This window comes from Aquarana catesbeiana, linkage group LG02 (genome assembly GCF_042186555.1).
Source record: "Aquarana catesbeiana isolate 2022-GZ linkage group LG02, ASM4218655v1, whole genome shotgun sequence".
Classification (NCBI taxonomy): domain Eukaryota; kingdom Metazoa; phylum Chordata; class Amphibia; order Anura; family Ranidae; genus Aquarana; species Aquarana catesbeiana.
Window position 1 is genome coordinate 181337604 of NC_133325.1, and position 21044 is coordinate 181358647.

A 21044-nucleotide genomic window follows, 5' to 3' on the forward strand; every position below is an offset into this window, starting at 1 on the left:
CATTGCGATCTGCATGCGGATGCCAATGTATTGGTAACCCCAAAGGCAGATCATGAATGCAGTACATTTGCGGGCACCAAACCCTTGGTACTGCAGTACCATACAGTTTGGTGCAGTGCGTTTTGAAAAAGTAGTGCTTGCACTACTTTTTTCAACAGTCCAGTGTGTCTTGCAGCTCATTCAAATAAATGGGCAATCAAAACGTCCCACATGTGCCCACAACACTTGCAAATAAATATCTACGCTGCACTGCCACATCAAGGTCCCTCTGTATATTTTCTAGTTTGTATTCAAATGCAGTTTTATAGCTTATGAAGGAAAGAACAACGTCTTATGTTCATGTTCAAATGCCTTTTTATAAAGCTCACTATGAGCTCCTGTGTACATTTCATCATTCTTAGATCAGTTACCATTAAAAACTAGTCTATTTGCTCTGTATAATTTGCCATATCATGCAGTCCTGATCCTTGTCCAATGGTCCACACAGAGTTTTAGCTGGAGTTTTTGTAGCGTCCCTGCTGCTAACTCTGGCAAGGAACATTATCCTAAATAAATAGTATTAGGTCACATTAAATAGTAAGGTCACATCATGTACATATAATGTATATCAAGTACATCAATTAGTGTGGTCATATCCATCTACATAATTTAAAGTGCATGTATAGCTTTTTTTTTTTTTTTTTTTTTTTGGAAAGAGTAAGGGTTTAAACATGTTTGAGGTTATTTTTGATGCCTGGATCCTATTAGAGAGATTTCCCTTTTATTTCCTGTCCTGTAGACCCAGTAGGAAGTGAGGGTAAATCTCCACCCACTGAGGGAAATTCCTCAATTGTCACCAAAAAAGGTGTATTGGAAGCTGATTGGTTTCTATGCAGAAGTGAGCCTGATTTTGCACACTCAAGCTTTAGTAAATAGACCCTTTAGTAAAAACTGTACTTTTTGTCTTGGTAAATCTCCCCAGTAGGGATAAAAAAAAAATTATATTCTTTTCCTACACTATTTAAGAAAAAAAAATGTTTTTGCTACACATACACTTGAAATTATCCTTCAATGCAGTATTTCTTTGTGACAAAGCTTTAAAGCAGAACTAAACCCATCAATTTAACAGTTTCCCAAAATAATTAAATTCAAGGCATGCTGTGAATGATAACTGTCACATTTGCCTATGCTCTTAATTGAACTGCCAAGCCATCAAATTGCTGGTGCCCTAACTGATGACATTTGCAACAGCGGATCAAACGCGGACTAAGATGGCTGTAAAGAATATAGGGAGGGCTTAATTCTGCTTTAGGTCTGCAAATGTCATAGAACTTAGAAATTTGCATCTGTAGATAGAATATGCAAATTTAATTTTGATAGCATCTAATCTAAAATGCCTTTTTGTGTAGCAAAGCGAAATTTACAGTTAACCTTTTGCTAAACAATTAGGGCAGGCATGTCAAACTGGGGTTCCTTTTTTTGGTTTTTTGGTTTTGTTTTTTTGGGCTGTGTACAGCCCATCAGATAGTTTAGGAGTTTAAATTTAATCAGACCCAAGCCTTCTTCAGTTGATAAAAAAATATATACTGCTTTACATAACTAACATCAGGACATTTTTATAGCCACTTTCCCTAGGATAAATTGTAATAAAGTTATGTACAGTGGACATTAAAAAGTCAGCACACACCTGTTAAAATGTCAGGTTCCTGTGATGTTAAAAAAAAAAGAGACAAAGATAAGTCATTTCACAACTTTTTCCACCTTTTTATTGTTACCTATAAACTGTACAACTCAGTTAAACAAAAAATGTAAGTCTTTTAGGTGGAGGGAAGTTGAAATAAAATAATATGTTTGCATAAGTTTGTACACCCTTTAAACCAATACGTTGTTGAAGCACCTTTTGATTTTATTGCAGCACTCAGTCTATCAGCATGGCACATCTTAACTTGGCAACATTTGCCCACTCTTCTTTGCAAAACAACTCCAAATCTATGAGATTGCGAGGGCATCTCCTGTGCACAGCCCTCTTCAGATCACCCCACAGATTTTCAGTCGGATTCAGGTCTGGGCTCTGGCTGGCCCATTTGAAAACTTTAATCTTCTGGTGAAGCCATTCCTTTGTTGATTCGTATGTATGCTATGGGTCTTGTCTTGCTGAAAGATGAAGTTCTTTTTCATGTTCAGCTTTCTAGCAGAAGCCTGAAGGTTTTGTGCCAATATTGACTGGTGTAGCGCTGGTAGATTTTCAATCTACCGCATTTAGGTAAATTTAGTAGACTGTGTGTTAGCAAGGTTAAAAGTTTGCCTTTGTTCCAGCTTGGCTGACGTTGTGTGTACTTCCATGCTGACCGGTGGGTGTCGCTGTTACCATTAGTCAGTGTTGGAAGGGCAACGTGTCAAAGTGAATAGATGCTCCTCTGTCTCGGAGATAAGCTCGGTAGAGGTGGTCCTCCGAGTTGCATTCTGGGAAGAGGGTATTTATGGGACAGACGCCATGTTCTAGGGTCGTTTTACAGCCACCTGCTGGCCCTCCTGGCCGACAGGTATGCGTTAAGGAGCTACCTCGTGGTCCTCCGATCGGGAGGCCCACGATGCTACGGCGCAGGGGTGGGTCCAGAGGCTTGTCTGGGGCCTACCACCGCGGCCGAGGAATGGTCCTGAGCTGTCGGTCCTGTGTGACGAAGCTGGACAGCCGAGGAGATCCCAGGGGAGGACCCATCTTGGAGAGATCACGCAGCGTTCTGGTCTGAAGAGGGGCCTGGTGGTCAGGGGGCCTGGTGGTCAGGACGTATCCGAAAGAAGTAATTATACAGCATAGTGTCGCCGGTTCGGCTTAAAGGTTCAGGCACTGTGACTGACTGACTGTTCACTGCAAAAGTTTTGATACATCCTGTGGCAGAGGATTGTGCAAATTTACCCCCCCTAATTAAGTCTGTGGCAGAGACTTTAGATTCGAGCTGCGTACTGGCTGCTAGACCGGTGAGAGAGGCCTATCCAGACGAGCAAAGAGTGTGTCCCATGAGGGGAACGCATTCCACATAATTATCTTAATTCTACCGGGACATTTGTTGCTGAGATTTTGTAAGAAGATATTTGAGTTTCTCCTGAGCGTTTCCTTTTCCGCTTCTTTCCTGCTACTTCCTTAAGTTTGACTGTTTAATAAAGCATTGAAAACGTACTCCAGTGTTGGTGCGTGTGTCGTCCAGCAGTAAGCTCAACGGAACCCCTAGACCCGGTGCCAGTGAAACACAAGGAAGCAAAGTGAAGGTAACAGACCCGCTTAAACCAGCAGCTCCACCGAGAGTTAGTGCTACACTGGTATTTGGAACTGTTCATAATTCCCTCTACCTTGACTAAGGCCCCTGTTCCAGCTGAAGAAAAACAGCCCCAAAGCATGATGCTACCACCACCATGCTTCATGGTGGGTATGGTGTTCTTTTGGTGATGTGCAGCGTTGTTTTTGCACCATACATATATCTTTTGAAATTATGGCCGAAAAGGTGAGGTGAGTCCTGGTCCAATTGAAGGCTTCCCGGCAGGGTGAGAATGTGGGGGTGATGCAGGATCTGAGCTCTCCCCCCCATGCTCTGATTGACGGACGTTTGTATTCATCGTCCGCCGACGTGAGCTTCACTCTGCCGGCGGCATCCCTTGATCACCTCCGGATGAGCCGCGGCGAGGTGCGCATGTGCGAGTTACTTTGGCGTGTGCACGGCGCCGCGACATCTCGCGGTTTGCGGCGGAGTTGACGGCAGCTGCCGGGGTTTTTTTTTTTTTTTTTTTTTTTTTCTCGCCTACAGGGATGCCGGGGGAGCCACATGTGGGCTGCTTACTCTGGTGGGGGAGGAGATCAGCACCTGTGCCTACTCAATTAATTGCCTACTTTAGGCATATATCCATGATCGGCTGCCTGTGAGTCTTATTATGACTCCACGCAGACCGTAATGGATGGCACTGCACAAATCCTTTTTTTTTTGGCTCCAGCCTTTTACCTTTTTTGCTCCATTGCAATTTGGTTCATACAAGTCAAACTCTACTACATCAGCCACACTGTGGCACAAGGTAAATTATTATACTATACATATACCCTTACCACTCTAATATTACAACACTACACTCATACTCCTATTCCTATAATCAGTTTAGATCTTCCACACATGTTTTTGATTGTTTCATTTGGTTTTATTCATTCACACACTCTCCTTTTGATTTGTTTTTCACTTTTATTCCACCATGTGTTGGCTGACACTACACACTCATTTCATTCACCTGGACATGGCACTGTAGTCAGCATTGTGCTGGCCATCCATTTAATTTTACTTTATCACTCAAAGGGTTTTTCATATTCCTTGTACCACATATCACTTCCCACTCACCTGTGTTTACACACCACACCACTCAAACAACCCTATAACTATACAACCATTTCTTTTATGGTTGTGCCACTTTCTATATAATTAATTATAATCATGAAACCTTAGGACACCAGATCAATATATATTGATCACTAGGATTGCAGTTAGCCCATACACTTCATACTTTTGCCAATGTGCTGAGAATCATTTTGACTGATTGGGTATTTGTCGCAGGTGCTGACTTCTCCTTCCCCTGGAGGGCGTCTATGTGGCTCCTTGTAAGCCCCTTGGGCTGGACTCATGCGCTCTGGGGAGACAGGGGCGAATATGGGGGCCCCCCGGATCCATTTACGGCTTTTACTGGCCAAAGGATTATTCCCTCTACTTTTCAGCGGTAAATATACTACCACTTTTAACCTTACAATGAGATTTATGATGACATGTTCTTAAATTTTGAAGATATTCAATGTATTTTATAGAACCAACTATCCCCCTGATGATGACCGTACACAGGTCGAAACGCGTCGGGGATTTATACCGTCAACAGCCCGGAAATGTATGACTGTATATAATTTTGTGTAAAGATGTGTCGACTTTATATTGTGGAATATGTATTGTACTACTTGGCCAGTGCTCTATGTTGTAATGCCAATTGAATTATAGCATTACAATTGTTCATGGTTCAATAAAAGCACTTACTGGTTATACATTTTTTTATTATTTCTGAATATCAAGATTTTGCTGTCTAAAGCCCCACCGGGGAAACTGTCCATTTTTTACTATGGCCGAAAAGTTCAACCTTGGTTTCATCAGACCAGAACACATTTTCCCACATGCTTTTGGGAGGCTTCAGATGTGTTTTTGCAAAATTTAGCCAGACTTGGATGTTTTTCTTCGTAATTAAAGGCTTTCGTCTTGCCACTCTACCCCATAGCCCAGTCATATGAAGAATACGGAAGATTGTTGTCACATGTACCACACAGCCAGTACTTGCCAGATATTCCTGCAGCTTCTTTAATGTTGCTGTAGGCCTCTTGGTGGCCTCCCTGACCAGTTTTCTGTTTCTCCTTTCATCAATTTTGGAGGGACATCCAGTTCTTGATAATGTCACTGTTGTGCCATATTTTCTCCACTTGATGATGACTGTCTTCACTGTGTTCCATGGTATATTTAATGCCTTGGAAATTCTTTTGTACCCTTCTCCTTACTAAACTTTTAACAATGAGATCTCCCTGATGCTTTGGAAGCTCTCTGCAGACCATTGCTTTTGCTGTAGGATGCGATTAAGAAAATGTCAGGAAAGACCTACTAGAACAGCTGAACTTTATTTGGAGTTAATCAGAGGCACTTTAACCACTTGCCGACCACCCGCTGCAGATGTACTGCGGCAATGTGCCTGGGCTGCTCAAACCACTGTACCGGTACAGCAATTCATGCACCAGCTTTTGAACTCAATGTCCGCAGGCCACCTGCAATCGTTCCCTGCAGAGACAGAACGGGGATCTGCCAACGATAACAAGTTCTGTTAGGGGATGACACTTCTGTCAGGGGATGCTAAGCAGGAAGACTGATCTGTGTGTTCCCAAGTCACACAGTCCCCCATACAGTTAGAAAACACAAACTGGGAACACATTTAACCCCTTGATCGCCCCTGATGTTAACCCCTTCCCTGCCAGTGTCATTAGTACAATAACGGTGCATATTTTTAGCACTGATAACTGTAATAATGTCACTGGTTCCCAAAAAAGTGTCAAATGTCAGTTAGGTAATGTCGCAGTCCTACAAAAAAAAAAAATCACTGATTTCCGACATTACTAGTAAAAAAGAAAGAAATAAAAATGCCATAAATCTATCCCCTATTTTGTAGATGCTATAACTTTTGCGCAGACCAATCAATATACGCTTATTGGGAATTTTTTAATACCAAAAATATGTAGAAGTATACATATTGGCCTAAACTGATGAAAAAATAAAAACTGCAGAAGAAATTTTGTTTGGGTACAGCGTCGCACGACCGCACATCTGTCAGTTAAAGTAACGCAGTGCTGTATCGCAAAAAATGGCCTGGTCATTAAGGGGGTAAATCCTTCTGGAGCTGAAGTGATTAAATGATTTTCCGGTGTGTACTGACTCCTATTTAACATGAGTTTGAATGTGATTGCCTCATTTTGAACACCGCTACATCCCCAGTTATGAGGGTGTGCACACTTATGCAACCACATTATTTTTTTTTACCCCCCCCCCCCCCAAAAAAGATTTCAGTTTGTTTTTCAACTGAGTTATACAGTTTATTGGTCACATTAAGCCCAGGTTCACACTGACAGCAGGAATGAAATTCAGCTGAACTCGCACAATTTCATTCCTGCATGTCAGTCCCGACTTTAGGGGCGATTTCAGAGACATCTGTGCGGATTTCTGCACAGATGTCTATTGAAATCGCACCCCGAAGTCGCCAAAAGTAGTACAGAAACTACTTTTGGGAATCGGTGCCAATTTGCCATGCGATTTTGACATGTCAAATAACATGCCAAATCGCTGCAGTGTGAACCAGGGATAAAGGTGAAAAAAGTTCTGAAATTATTTATTTTTGTCTCATTCTTTTTTTTACATTACAGTAACCTGACATTTTAACAGGGGTGTGTAGACTTTTTATATCCACTGTATGTTACTATAATATTAAAGCATTATTAAGCCCAAAAGCAAACGTGAATTATATTGCATCTTACCAGATCCTATATGTGATGGCTGCATTCTTTTTATTTTTTAGGCTTTATTTCTTCTTTTCATCTGGTGATCTGGCCAGTACGCCTCTTGTTTTTCAAAAGAACAAGCTCTTCTGCAGGGATCTCTTAGTTACAGGGATGAGACAAACCATTTACCTCTGACAGGGATGCTTACAATGATCAACTTTTATTTATTTGTGTAAAACCTTTATCCCAAAATGAACAAAACTGTTGCTGTAACTGTTTGTGTAACTGCAGTGTGAGCTGGAGTTTGGTTTAAATGTTTTAGTCTATTTCAATCTACTAGTACATCTAACAGTACCCTCCCCCCAGACTGACAATGAGGCTGTCCAAATGTGCCTGCTGTGCTCCTTTTTATCCAGAGTGGGAGCATTATAATACAGGTGTGTTACTGACCAGATCACCTGGGGGAAAAAAACTTAAAGGGAAAAAAAAAAAAAACTAATGTGGCCACCACATCCAATGATTGGTGCCCTGCAAAATATTAAATAAGTGTAGGCATACAGAGGGTCCTTGAATAATTCCACTCAGTTCATTCTTGCTGTTTTGAGCTTGACATGGCAGCTTTAGGGAGTTATTTTCCCATAAAAAACAAGCAGAGCTGTTGGTAGGCACTACCATGGCTCTGTAATAAATAATTATTTCCCAAATAGTTGGATGCTATTTATGGTTCATTTTGTAGGCTAAGATTTCCAATAGATAAGAGGAAATAAGAACTTGTTACTTATCTCCATTATAAATAGCATAAGTCTGAGATTCTAACCAGCTTGCTGTTGTGTTGCAGCACTCAGCGAGGACTTTATGTTTGATGCTGTTTCAGGTGAGCGGCCTTTCCACTGTAACCAGTGTGGTGCCTCATTCACCCAGAAGGGGAACCTCTTAAGGCACATTAAGCTGCACTCGGGTGAGAAGCCTTTCAAGTGCCCATTCTGTAACTACGCTTGCCGTCGGCGAGATGCTTTAACGGGGCACCTGCGCACCCACGCTGGTGAGTGTCTGACATGAATGTTCTTTTTTTTTTTTTTTTTTCCATTCTTACAGTTGTTTTTGTTGGCGTTTACTGGTATTTCACTGTGATGGCTTAATATCTGAAAAACCTACCTGCTAACCTCAGATCATGTCATACATTTATAAGTTATATGTTAAGGGTGTATGACAAAACCTTAAAGGGGTTGTAAACCTTCGTGTTTTTTTCACCTTTAATGCATCCTATGCATTAAGGTAAAAAAACACCTGGCAGTGACCGGCCCCCCAACCCCCCGTTTTACTTACCTGAGCCCTGGAACTTGACCCGGCGGGGATGCGCTGTCTCTTTGCTCGGGCTCTTGATTGTTATCAGCGCAGCCATTGGCTCCCGCTGCTGTCAATCAAATCAAATGACGCAGGGGGCGGGGCCGAGTCATAGCCGCCGAATGCTGGACTCGGGAGTGTGCCCGCAAGGTAACCCCCTCAGGAGAGCGCTTCTCCTAGGGGGTTATGCAATGTGGGGAGGAGCCGCGAGAGCCACCGGGGGACCCCAGAAGATGAGGTTCGGGGCCACTCTGTGCAAAACGAGCTGCACAGTGGGAAAAAAAAATAACCCTTACAATCACTTTAAATGGTAAGCATATTCTGGCAGGAGACGACCAATAACACAGAAATGTTCTTTGTTTGTAGGTATGCATGATGAATTTTATCTAGGTTTAGGCATGTATATTGTAGTCATTTTATTTCAAAGGTTAATTTCATTTATTCACAGGAATGTATTACTAGTTTGCAGATGGTCCGTCACAGCTGCTGTAATTGAATGTGTAAATGATAAAATGCCCAATGCCAAAGTATATTTCGGAAAACATTCACCAACGGCAGGAGAGCTTCTTACTAACCTCTATCTTCACTACCACAATTACAAAGACCCACTCAACCTATATACCAGATCACCCAATATTTTGCCAGTGAGCGCTCTGCTTTTCAGTTTTAGATTTTTTTCTTCCCCTTTTGAGATGATCAAATACTATATCAATCCATAGTTATCCTTCTCTCATGCTCTCTCGTGCGTTCTTTTAAAGTGATTCTAAAGGAAAGAATTATAAATAAAAAAATTAGTAACATTTAATGTTGTACTTTCCTGCTCTGTGTAGTGGTTTTGAACAGGGCAGCCCCAATCCTCTTCTTTTTGGGTCCCCTGCCTGTGGTTCTGGCTCCTCCCTCCTGCCAAGTGCCCCCAATAGCAAGCGTCTGCACTCAAGCAGGCTCGCTCCCAAGCAGTGATGTGTGTGTGCATTGACAAACAGCACGCGGCTCGGCCCCGCCTCCTCTTTGGCTTACTGGCTGTGATTGACAATAGTAGGAGCCAATGGCTTCTGCAGCTATGTTGGCCAATGAGGAAAAAGACCCAGGAGAGCCGCTGCTCTCGTGTACATCGCTGGATCAAGATGGGGCTCAGATAAGTATAAGAGGGGGGTGCTGCAACCAGAATTTTTTATTTATTTAATATTTTTTTCCCTAATGCATCGAATGCATTAAAGTGATATTAAAGTCTTGTTTTTTGTGTTTAAAAATAACAAATATGTCATACCTGCTCTGTGCAATGGTACAGAGCAGCCCAGATCGTCCTCTGCTTGGGTGCCTTGCCGGCACTCCTGGCCCCTCCCTCCTGCCAAGTTCCTCCACCCCCACAGCAAGCAGCTTGCTTTGAGAGCACCCGAGACAGGCCACTGCTCTGTGTCCATTCAGACATGGGGCCATGGCTCACACCCACCCCCTCTCTCTATCATTTGCTCACTGCCCAATGGCGCCCGCTGCTGTCTCAGCGAATGAGGAGGGAGAGTCCCAGACAGCGAAGACTCTCGTGCAACATTGCTGGATCGAGATGGGGCTCAGGTAAGTATGAAGGGGGCTGCTGCACACAGAAGGTTTTCTATCTTAATACATAGAATGCATTAAGATAAAAAAAACTTTCTGCCTTTAGAACCACTGTAAGGTAAAAACCTTGAGCCTTTAGAACCACTTTAATACAGACTAAGCTAATCAGTTTACAAAGGCCAAGTCTAACTGAAGGTAATGTTTTAGGTAGATTCTGGTTTGTGGAGCCATTCTTGTTCTGCACACCGCCCAGATTACTGCCAAGCCTAAAAATATATTGTACATTCATGTACTACATTCTTTTTGGTGTAGAAAAGCAATATATTTTCATCAGCTAGAAATGGCAAAGCAGGTAAGTGAAAGTTACAACATAAGAAATGAGTCAAAGTTTGCTATTTGCCTCATTTTGTCTGGGTTTTTCATAAAGCTAGCATCACTGAATAATAAGCTTTCATGTTTTGATCCAATTAGGCACAGAATTAATGACCGTATTCTATTTTCCCGGTGTATTGTGATCTCCCCGTATCTATGTGAAGTCTTTAGGACACATATCTATGGGCAGGCCCTGTTTTTCATTTTTTCCAGTCTCCTCCCCCACAGTCGGCAAGCCTTACAAGTGCAACTACTGCGGTCGCAGCTATAAACAGCAGAACACACTGGAGGAACACAAGGAGCGCTGTCATAACTACTTGCAGAGTCTCAGCAATGAAGGCCAACACCTCTCTTCACATACAGGTGAATAGAACCCTCTGTAGAAGGGGACTGACTGAGGCTCCTGTGAATCCCCTTCTTCTATAGTGGTTGTTGTGTGTTTGGTATTTTTAACTTCCTAAAAATTACAAATGTTTGCAAAGTTATATTTTTAAAGTGCCTCTACAGGACCAATCACCAGAAGAAGGTTATTTTAGAACTTTTCTGCTTATATTTATTTGTGTGTGGTCCTGTTATGAAGGCCAAAAGGTTTATTTGTTCAGACATTAAAGTAGGCATAGAAGATACAGTCATACAAGCGATGTTACAGTTCCAGACTATTATTTCCTTGAAGCAGAGTTCCACCCAAAAATGGAACTTCCGCTTATCTCTGCCATTGTCAGGCTGACTTTGACAGCAGCGGCAGCCAATCAGGAGATGGTGTGTGTGTTTTTTTTTTTTTTTGGATGTAACAGACCATTAGCTCTCGGTACACTTAGTGGAAATGTGAGTTCAAATGCCAATTGGAGTAATTCTCTTTATGATCACTATTTTATTGAATATGCAGGGATTAGGAACCATACTAAAAGTGGGGGCTGATGTTAAGTGCTGTTGTAACACACAAGCTCTTGTGATCCTATATGTTAACCCACCAACAGTCTGGTTATTGCTAAAAGCGCTATGGCTATAGAACATAATGCATAACCAGCTATATAATGTTTCATTTTCAGGCAGCAGGTGGTGAAACAGTGGCAGGTGTTGGATATAGATGGCTGTAATCTTTACTCAACTGTGATTTGGTGCCATTGTGGACATTGCCAGTTCTTTCATAGAAATGTAGGAAGAGGAAGTGAGATATGTAAACACACCAGACTGACATACCTACCATAGAAAAATATTTGAGAGTTGTGAACTAAGGCAGGCCATAGATAATGCGATTTTTCTTTCCTGCAACCTGTGGTTGCAAGAAAGAAAATCGCATTAACAGAGCTATTGTGTTCTCGGGGGGCTGTCCCTTCTGGGAGAACACAGTGATTATTGCTAGCGGCTATAATAACATGTAAAAATCCGACATGCTGCTTGTACCCAAGTCAATCCAATCAGTTTGCCCATAGATGGTTCGAATCTCGGCCGGTCCCTACTGAACCGGTCTAGATTCGAGCCATCTATGGCTTGCTCAAGTGAGGAAATGTGATTAGTGTGTAAGTCTACACTAGTGGCACAAATATCCTAGGCCACGTATGTCCTGTTTGAATGACTACATTTATGTTTTCCGGCAGCACAGTTTGTCTTTCCACCTATTACCATGGAGGAGGGAAAAGAAATTTCTCAGCAATAGGGACCCGGTTAGCTTATAAAATGGATAAGGGATTATCTTCCCCCTACCCCACCAGGAACTTTCTTTAATCTTCTCTTTCCAAGACAAATGCAAATAAATAAAAATACCAGCACTTGGGTATTCTTAGTAATTTTTTTTTTTTTTTTAATGTTTTTTTTATTTGTTCCACAAATAGTAGAAATACGTCACACACGTCAGTTAAGAATATGTGATTGTATAATGCCATGTTACGGGCAGGCAGCTATCCTAAGAGTGTGCAGTAGCCTGGCATTGCACCTGCGATCTGCTGATCGTAGATGTGATGCTCTGCGGGCTCCCTAGGACAAAAAAATAAACAACTGCACATTTTTTTTTTTTTTTTTTTACCTGCAACAAAATGTGCATTTTTTTTTTTCCGAAAGGTGAACTTGACCTTTAAATACAAGGGATTATTTGGAAAATGTATACATGTACACATGCAAAGGAATGCATGTGCATGCAAACACCTTTTATAAAGCGTTTTTTAAAAAGTGTTAAGTATTTCAATAAAATTAAGAAACCCTGGTCTCTACTTCTGGTAGCTGTTTTTGAAAAGGGTTGCACCTTTCATCAGGTTAGAGTAGTCAAAACACTGGTGAAAAAAGATGACTGGTTGCTGTAGGTAGTGGATTTTTTTTTTTTGCAGCGAATCTAAGGCTGGGTTCACACTGAAGCACGGAGCGGCTCACAGCAGGGGTATCGTGTCCGATTTCAGTCCAAATTTTTGGCTGAATTGAGACCTGAAATGGACCGCAAGACGCAAAGGACTCCTGTGCAATTCGCACTGTTGTTGCTCCAGAGATGTGCGAACCGGCTCCATAGAGAGCCGGTCACAATCTCCTGACATGCGAATTAGATTCGGTAAAAACGCATCCAATTTGCAATAGTGTAAACCCAGCCTAAATGTGCTAAATTTAGAGCACTGTTTTACAAATGTTAGATTGAGTTTACAGAAACTATCTAATAAATAAAGCTGGGTTTAGACACAACCTATCACATAGCACCAATATTTGGCCCAATCTCTTCTCTCCTTTGCTTCAGGTGAGGAGACACGAGACCTGGATCTGGGACCAGATGCCCTGATGCATCCCTCTGACCCGCCGTCTTTTATGGACCGGCTGGCAAGCGGCCTTACAAAGCGCAAGCGTTCCACACCTCAGAAATTTATGGGTAAGAGCACATGCTCCTGTGTGCTGGAGGTGGATGGTGCTTGTGATGTTGATCGTGTCTGACTCAGTGATGCCATTAGTGGCATTTATTATGCATTAGACCAGCATACCAGAATGAACACTTGTTCTCTGTTCCATGGGTATGCCGTTATTTGAAGGGTTTTTTTTAATTAATTTAGGGAAATTCACTTCTTTTTCATTATCTTGAATGTGTACCGAATTTTTCCACTTTGACTTGGTAAAACATTTCCTCATTCTTTATAAAGCTAAACTTATGAAGCAATTATTTGTTTTTGATTGAAGTTAGTATGACAGTTTCCAGTTGAACAACATGTAAATGGTATACAAATCTTTAAACAAGTGAACACATACTGTAGGTTTTTATCTAGTTTAAGTGCACTTTTTTTTTTCCATTTATACCAGACAGGCCCAGTTGTTATCGGCACCAATATTTTTGCTTTGCAATACATTTGAAAAAAGGCTATTTGGTCTGTTTTGTGGATTGGTTGTACCTTAGCAATACAAGTCCCCATCAAGGGACTATAAGGATATGTATAGCACTGCTAGGAACAAAGAAGGAGGAATTTCCCCGGGGTGGGGTTTTTAGGCAGCACAGTAATGAATTGAATCAATAATGTATGAAAAATTGGACATATTTATTTGTACAAAAGTGACATGACATGGAAGTTAAAACAATGAGCTCCAGTGGGAAGTACTTTAAAATTGTGATTCAGCTAAACATATATTTGCAGACATATATTCATAACAAAAAAATTGATATCATGAACATTAAACCTGACGCGTTTCAACCCATACACTAAGGGTCTTCTTCAGAGGGTCAGTCTGCTGGAAAATATATATAAGATTGGTATACAAATAAGAATCCCATTATATATAATAAAATTAAAATTAACATACAATACACGGATATAGTATAATTACCCAACAATGTATGTCCAGCAGGAAAAGAAAGAAGCCTCCCACATGGAGATCCCTTAAAGTTATCTTTTCCTCTTCCCCAGAGAGGAGTCCCAGGCACCTCTACCGCCGCAGCAACCCAGACCGGGGCAGCAAACCAGTGATGTAACTTACGAGAGGTCACACTCTCACGCACCGCCTGCCAGGCCAAAAATCCGGCTGAATAGTAAACCACACCTGTGATGAAGTTAAAGAGACAAACTAAATAAACGCCCATTATGTATGAAACAAATTAATTAATAAGTGGACAAAACGGCCACTAGGGGACTAAAGTCTCCAAATGTGTCATATGTGTAAGTAAAAAAAGGCCTCAAAGCTGTATTTATATACCAAATTGTAAAGACCAATTAAAGGGAATAATTCATAAAAAATATAGGTAGTATTGCCACTCAATTTATATCATGTGTCAAAATAATGGTGAGATAATGAGGGAAAAGAGGGGGGGTGAGAAGGACTGGAAAAATGATGAGTGTAGCATGAATATTGTAAAAGTGAGAGAAGTCATGCAGTGAATATGTGTTGGGTGAAAGAGTTGGTGACATGCGTGAAAGGATGTGTAGAGAGAACCACAGGTGAACAAAAAAGGTTGAAGACTGCCAAAAATAGAACCAAGAGTGAAAAGAAAAAGAAAAACTGTGAGTTCAAACATTACCTTAGGACAGGGATCCTCAAACTACGGCCCTCCAGCTGTTACGGAACTACACATCCCATGAGGCATTGTAAAACACTGACATGACTAGGCATGATGGGAATTGTAGTTCCTGAACAACTGGAGGGCTGTAGTTTGAAGACCTCTGCCTTAGGAGGTATTAGGTAGCGCATGTGACTGCACCATATTGCCCCATATGAATAGACTATTACTTGTAACCCAACCCGGAATTGGTCGCAAGCTATGTCAGACTCAGCGGATCAATATCCAATCCGAGTCGACCAGTCTGAAATAAAATAGATATAAGAAAAATAATAAAGATATCACTGTAGGTAGATAAATAAAGATCAATGTAAAAGTAATTAATTTCAACATAGACCATAGCTATACTGGGCAAAAATGGTGCAAAGACACATCACTAAGAAATATACTTACAGTGTAAAGACTGCATGTGCTTCTAATCCACCAAACCGGGAAAGACTGAGAGTGTGTGGTTACTACTACCCATATATATATCACTTACTGGGGGGCGTGTGTGCCTCATCATATATCCCTCTAGAGGAACCGCCATACAACTTAAAATTAAATTCCACCTTGTTCCCAGGATTAAATGAGGCTATTTTGTTCGCCCCATTCCTAAAGGGCTTTGTCTCTGGAAAAACCCAGTAACACACGCCCCCAGTAAGTGATATATATATGGGTAGTAGTAACCACACACTCTGTCTTTCCCTGTTTGGTGGATTAGAAGCACATGCAGTCTTTACACTGTAAGTATATTTCTTAGCGATGTGTTTTTGCACCATTTTTGCCCAGTATAGCTATGGTCTATGTTGAAATTAATTACTTTTACATTGATCTTTATTTATCTACCTACAGTGATATCTTTATTATTTTTCTTTATATCTATTTTATTTCAGACTGGTCGACTCGGATTGGGTATTGATCCGCTGAGTCTGACATAGCTTGCGGCCAATTCCGGGTTGGGTTCCAAGTAATAGTCTATTCATATGGGGCAATATGGTGCAGTCACATGCGCTACTTAATACCTCCTAAGGTAATGTTTGGACTCACAGTTTTTCTTTTTCTTTTCGCTCTTGGTTCTATTTTTGGCACTCTTCAACCTTTTTTGTTCACCTGTGGTTCTCTCTACACATCCTTTCACGCATGTCACCAACTCTTTCACTCAACACATATTCACTGCATGACTTCTCTCACTTTTACAATATTCATGCTACGCTCATCATTTTTCCACTCCTTCTCACCCCCCCTCTTTTCCCTTATTATCTCACCATTATTTTGACACATGGTATAAATTGAGTGGCAATACTACCTATATTTTTTATGAATTATTCCCTTTAATTAGTCTTTACAATTTGGTATATAAATACAGCTTTGAGGCCTTTTTTTACTTACACATATGACACATTTGGAGACTTTAGTCCCTAGTGGCTGTTTTGTCCACTTATTAATTTGTTTCATACATAATGGGCGTTTATTTAGTTTGTCTCTTTAACTTCATCACAGGTGTGGTTTGCTTTTCGGCCGCCTTTTTGGCCTGGCAGGCGGTGCGTGAGAGTGTGACCTCTCGTAAGTTACATCACTGGTTTGCTGCCCCGATCTGGGTTGCTGTGGCGGTAGAGGTGCCTGGGACTCCTCTCTGGGGAAGAGGAAAAGATAAGTTTTTTAAGGGATCTCCATGTGGGAAGCTTCTTTCTTTTCCTGCTGGACATACATTGTTGGGTAATTATACTATATCTGTGTATTGTATGTTAATTTTAATTTTATTATATATAATGGGATTCTTATTTGTATACCAATCTTGTATATATTTTCCAGCAGACTGACCCTCTGAAGAAGACCCTTAGTGTATGGGTTGAAACGCGTCAGGTTTAATGTTCATGATATCAATTTTTTGTTATGAATATATGTCTGCAAATGTATGTTTAGCTGAATCACAATTTTAAAGTACTTCCCACTGGAGCCCATTGTTTTAACTTCCATGTCATGTCACTTTTGTACAAATAAGTATGTCCAATTTTTCATACATTATTGACTCAATTCGTTACTGTGCTGCCTAAAAACCCCACCCCGGGGAAATTCCTCCTTCTTTGTTCCTATTTCACAGGGGTGAGTAGCAATTTTTTTCTTCTCTCTTAGTGTATAGCACTGCTGGGTACATTTTACTTAAAGTTTTGCCATCTGTTTTAGGGGAGAAACCAATGCGGCTTAGCCTGGCTGATCTTCCTTATGAAATGAACTCCAGTTTTGAGAAGGATATGGAAATGGTCCCACATCATCCTCTTGACCCCACTTACGGGAATGCTTTAGCCTTTGTTGGAGGTCCTATGCGCTTACCTCCCACAAACTGCATCTCAGAGATCACCCCAGTTATTAGTTCAGTTTACACCCAGCTCCAGCCTATGTCAGGGAGGCCAGAGATGCCTGGAAATCGGGAAGCAGCAGAAGGCCATGAAGACATACCGGATGGAACACAAAGTCATTATAGAGGAAGGACTGAGCAAGGAGCTTCACCTACCAATGGATGCCAGGACTCTGCAACAGACACAGAAAGCAACCATGAGGAGAGGGGCTCTCAGGCCACCAGTAGCAGGCAAAGTCCTGCTTATGCCAAAGAGGACCAGAAACTCCCTGAATCAGGAGTGATAAATCCATCACGCTCTGGACCTGGCACAGCCAAAGAAACCCTGCGAGTTCTGGGAGAGGATGGCGAGCCTGTTAAGGTATTCAAGTGTGAACACTGTCGGGTGCTCTTCCTAGATCATGTCATGTTCACTATACACATGGGTTGTCATGGCTTCAGAGACCCTTTTGAGTGCAATATTTGTGGCTATCACAGCCAGGACCGGTACGAATTCTCATCGCACATTGTGAGAGGGGAGCATAAAGTTTAACAGTGGGGACAGGGGTGCTGTGAGGCAGCTGCCCTCACCCCTGCAAAAAATAAAAGCAACGAGGCTCAGTTACAGCGGGTGGTCAACTCCGTTTTTGACCAGGTGCCCTCAAAATACAGTTCCCTTGAAATGGTTTTTATCTTTGATTTTATAATCTGCGGACTAGTGAAACACGGACCCTGTAAGCACTTTTTATTTTTGTTTTTCTTTGCATCATATACTTTGGCTCTACTGTATTTTTTGTCGTGTTTGTTTTTGTTTTGTTTTTTTTACTACAAAGGAAAGCATATGTGATTTGCATTGAGATTAATATGCTGACCACATGGTAGGTATTGTGGTTTAAAACATTAAATGTGTAGATTAAAGGCTAGTACAAAAGGTAGCAAGGCGCTAGGTCCAAAGCAGTGTCAGATTATCACATCCATTACTTTCTTCAGCATAAAAAAAGCATATTGTCTGTCACAGCTAGTAGATTACTTGTGTGGTGAGTTACTAATTCTCACCTTTGCCAAAGAACATCTAGCTCCATCATTCTCTTATCCAGGCACCATAGCCAGGTCCATGATATCACTTTTATCCACTGTGATTAAAAGGCACAGCTTGATTACTGAACCACCCAGCCTCCAAGGTAGACAATTAAAGGGTTAGTTCACCTTTTTTAATGGTCATTTAAAAAAAATCCCTATGCATTCCCAACATATTACACACCACTCCTCTTCTGTTCATATAGTTGCTCCTGCATGTGGGCTGTATGCAGCCTGAATGAAAAAAATCCTAGTAGCTGGTGAACTAACACTTTAAGGAACTGCACCACACTGGATAACTTTCTGCTCATTTGTCTTTATCCTCCTGTCAGCAAGTTCCCAATATTGGACTGTACAAAGCAGTAGAGCTTGATTGGCTCTTCATCTCTGAGTCCTCTCTGACAAGGTTTTACAGAAGTATAATATAAAGATGAAAATAAGGCTATTTATACTAGCTGTGTTTTTAAGAATATATATAATGGTATTTAATGAAGACTTAATTCAATTAAAAAGTACGGTAATTGTTAATATATGCTGGGAACTCTGAAGGTTTTATAAGGTTTTAAGTGGCATAGCAGGAAAATAATTACATATGGCCTTATAAATAACAAACACATCAGGAATAATTTTTTGAGTTCCTTTTGTGTTTTTTATTTTATTTTTTTAAGTGGATCTGTATGTTCAGAATCCAATACCTGTTGTTAGTTTGGTTTACATATCTGTAAAGTCTTGTTTGATTTATGCACTTATAGCACCTTGCTACCCTTTGAGTTGTATTTGTACTACAACACAACATTGAATGTTATGCTGTTATGGCTCTGCCACCAGTATGTAACTTGCGGAAGGGTACAGTTTGACAAAAATATAAAAACTGAAATGAAAGGCTTTATTTCTGGCCAGACAAATTTCAGTTGTCCTTTTTTTTTAGCACTAGCTGTAGGCTTTACATCAGTTTTTATACTTTTAACATTATCAACTTTTTGGGGTTAGCAACATTTAGCCCAGTAGATCCAACACATATATTGTACATCTATTGCTAGACATTAGATGATAGGAGATGTATTTCTGTAGATATGATTGCCTTTCTTTGCTCAAATTGTTTATTTTGTATGTTATGGTCTACTAATTTCAATGTCCAGTGGCCTCCTGACTGCCAGTAAGGACTAGTGTTGCTGCACTATTTTCAGACTAACTACTCTGGATACTAACGGAACAAGAGTAGCACCTTAAAAAGACTGTTTTGGTAGTTTGGGAATAATAGTTTACCCTTAAGCCTCAATATGGAATAGAATACTTCTGTCCATTCTGATCTGTTTACTGTTTGCACTGACGGAAAAACTATTTGAAAATAGTTTCTAACTCGATAAACAGAAGTATGCTACCAAATGTAAATTTTTTGAACCTTTTTTTATTGAATGATACATTTTTATTAGTCTTGCTTACTTTTCCAGGTATATTTATTTCCTTTCATTTTGTCGGGCATAATGAAAGGTGAGCATTTGTCCTTGGGCATCCCTTTTTTGTTTTTTTGTTTTTTTCCCTATCATGTGTAAATATGTTGGTCATATAGGTCCCTATGTATTGACATGCGGTTACTAAAAACCAGATGTTCTACTCAGCCACCTAACAGTTTGAATCTGATTGGTGGTTGTGGAAAAATAACACCTGTTCTTGGAACAAATTGATATATAAGCCCCTGAGAGCTAAGTGTACCCAACAACCTTCTTTTTTGTGTTTAATAAAAGAGAATTATTTTTGTAAGTCGATGAACAGTGTGAAGTATTCTACAGCAACTTATTCAAGCTTATATTTCACTGATTGGCTTTCAGTAAAGTGCAATCTGTTTGCGATGGTAATGCACTATGTGGAAGACGGGAATTTTTGTGCCGTCTTATGGAATCAGACCAATATTGCATTACAGAGATGTAGTTGGATCAGCAAACTGTATTTGTCAGCTAAAACTTTTTTTTTTTTTTTTTTAACATGGTGCTTCTACTTTTGTTTCTTTTTATCTGACTTCATTTTGTGATTTAAATGAGTATATGCACTTTCTTTCTTGTGAAAAAATCCAAATGCACCTGAATGTCTACCCCGGCTAACTTAGTAGCGACATTCTAACGATCATAATCATCCCAGGCCCTCATAACATTTCACCCCACCCCCCACCCCCCCATTGTGCTGTTTGTGGTTGGGACTAAACATACAGGTTTTAAATGGCAGTATGGACAAATTGCATTTACCACTGAAAGAAGAGAAATGCACAAGGGCTGTTTCATACCTCTCACTGTTAAAGTAACTGGTGAAAAGCGAGTACAAAAAAAATCTGCTATTGCATAGTGCTGTTACCTCTTCTGTGTTCCACTGGAGCCACCAATATTCCCACTTGTAAAGGCTTGACTAAAAAAGTAAAAATTTGCAAAGAGCCAAACTAAGCTCCCCGACCAATTGTGTTGGCCTGATGATTGGCCCCAATCACTGTATTGTGGGAGAACGAAGCCTTGCTGTGTTCTATATATCTAAAAGTAGTGGATATTTACAAGACTTTGTCAGCAGATTCTAGCAGAGGAGGTAGTTGTAAGAGCAGGCTTTTTTTCCCTACAGGATTCCAGTTCAAAGCTGTCAAGTCAGAACTTGAAATTCAGCCGGATCAGCAAGGACCTGACAAATTTTTGATATACTTCTGTAGAAAGGACATGCAGCCGCTGATCAGTTTATTGTGACAGCGGTGGGTGCCACTGTCTGAATAGAATGTCCTGGTAGGGTGGGGGGCTTTACTTCATCCACCATTTGTTGTGCACTAAAAGTGTGTGGCCAGCTTGAGTCATAGATTTGCAGGCACATGC

The 21044-nt window shown here is 40.8% G+C and overlaps 1 protein-coding gene across 8 annotated transcripts in view; it reads left to right on the forward strand.

Moving 5' to 3' along the window:
* Window positions 1–18731, forward strand: part of IKZF4 (IKAROS family zinc finger 4) — a 60701-nt gene extending 41970 nt beyond the window's left edge. For 2 of the 8 annotated variants that reach the window (XM_073613964.1, XM_073613971.1), the window contains 4 exons: window positions 7863–8066; window positions 10508–10657; window positions 13011–13139; window positions 16974–18731. In XM_073613964.1, coding sequence (XP_073470065.1) covers window positions 7863–8066; window positions 10508–10657; window positions 13011–13139; window positions 16974–17677 — 1187 coding nt within the window. In that variant the 3' untranslated portion in view covers window positions 17678–18731. The remainder of the gene's footprint in view (window positions 1–7862; window positions 8067–10507; window positions 10658–13010; window positions 13140–16973) is intronic. The other 6 variants (XM_073613966.1, XM_073613967.1, XM_073613965.1 and 3 more) reach the window with 6 other exon arrangements.
* The last annotated feature ends 2313 nt before the right edge of the window (window positions 18732–21044 follow it).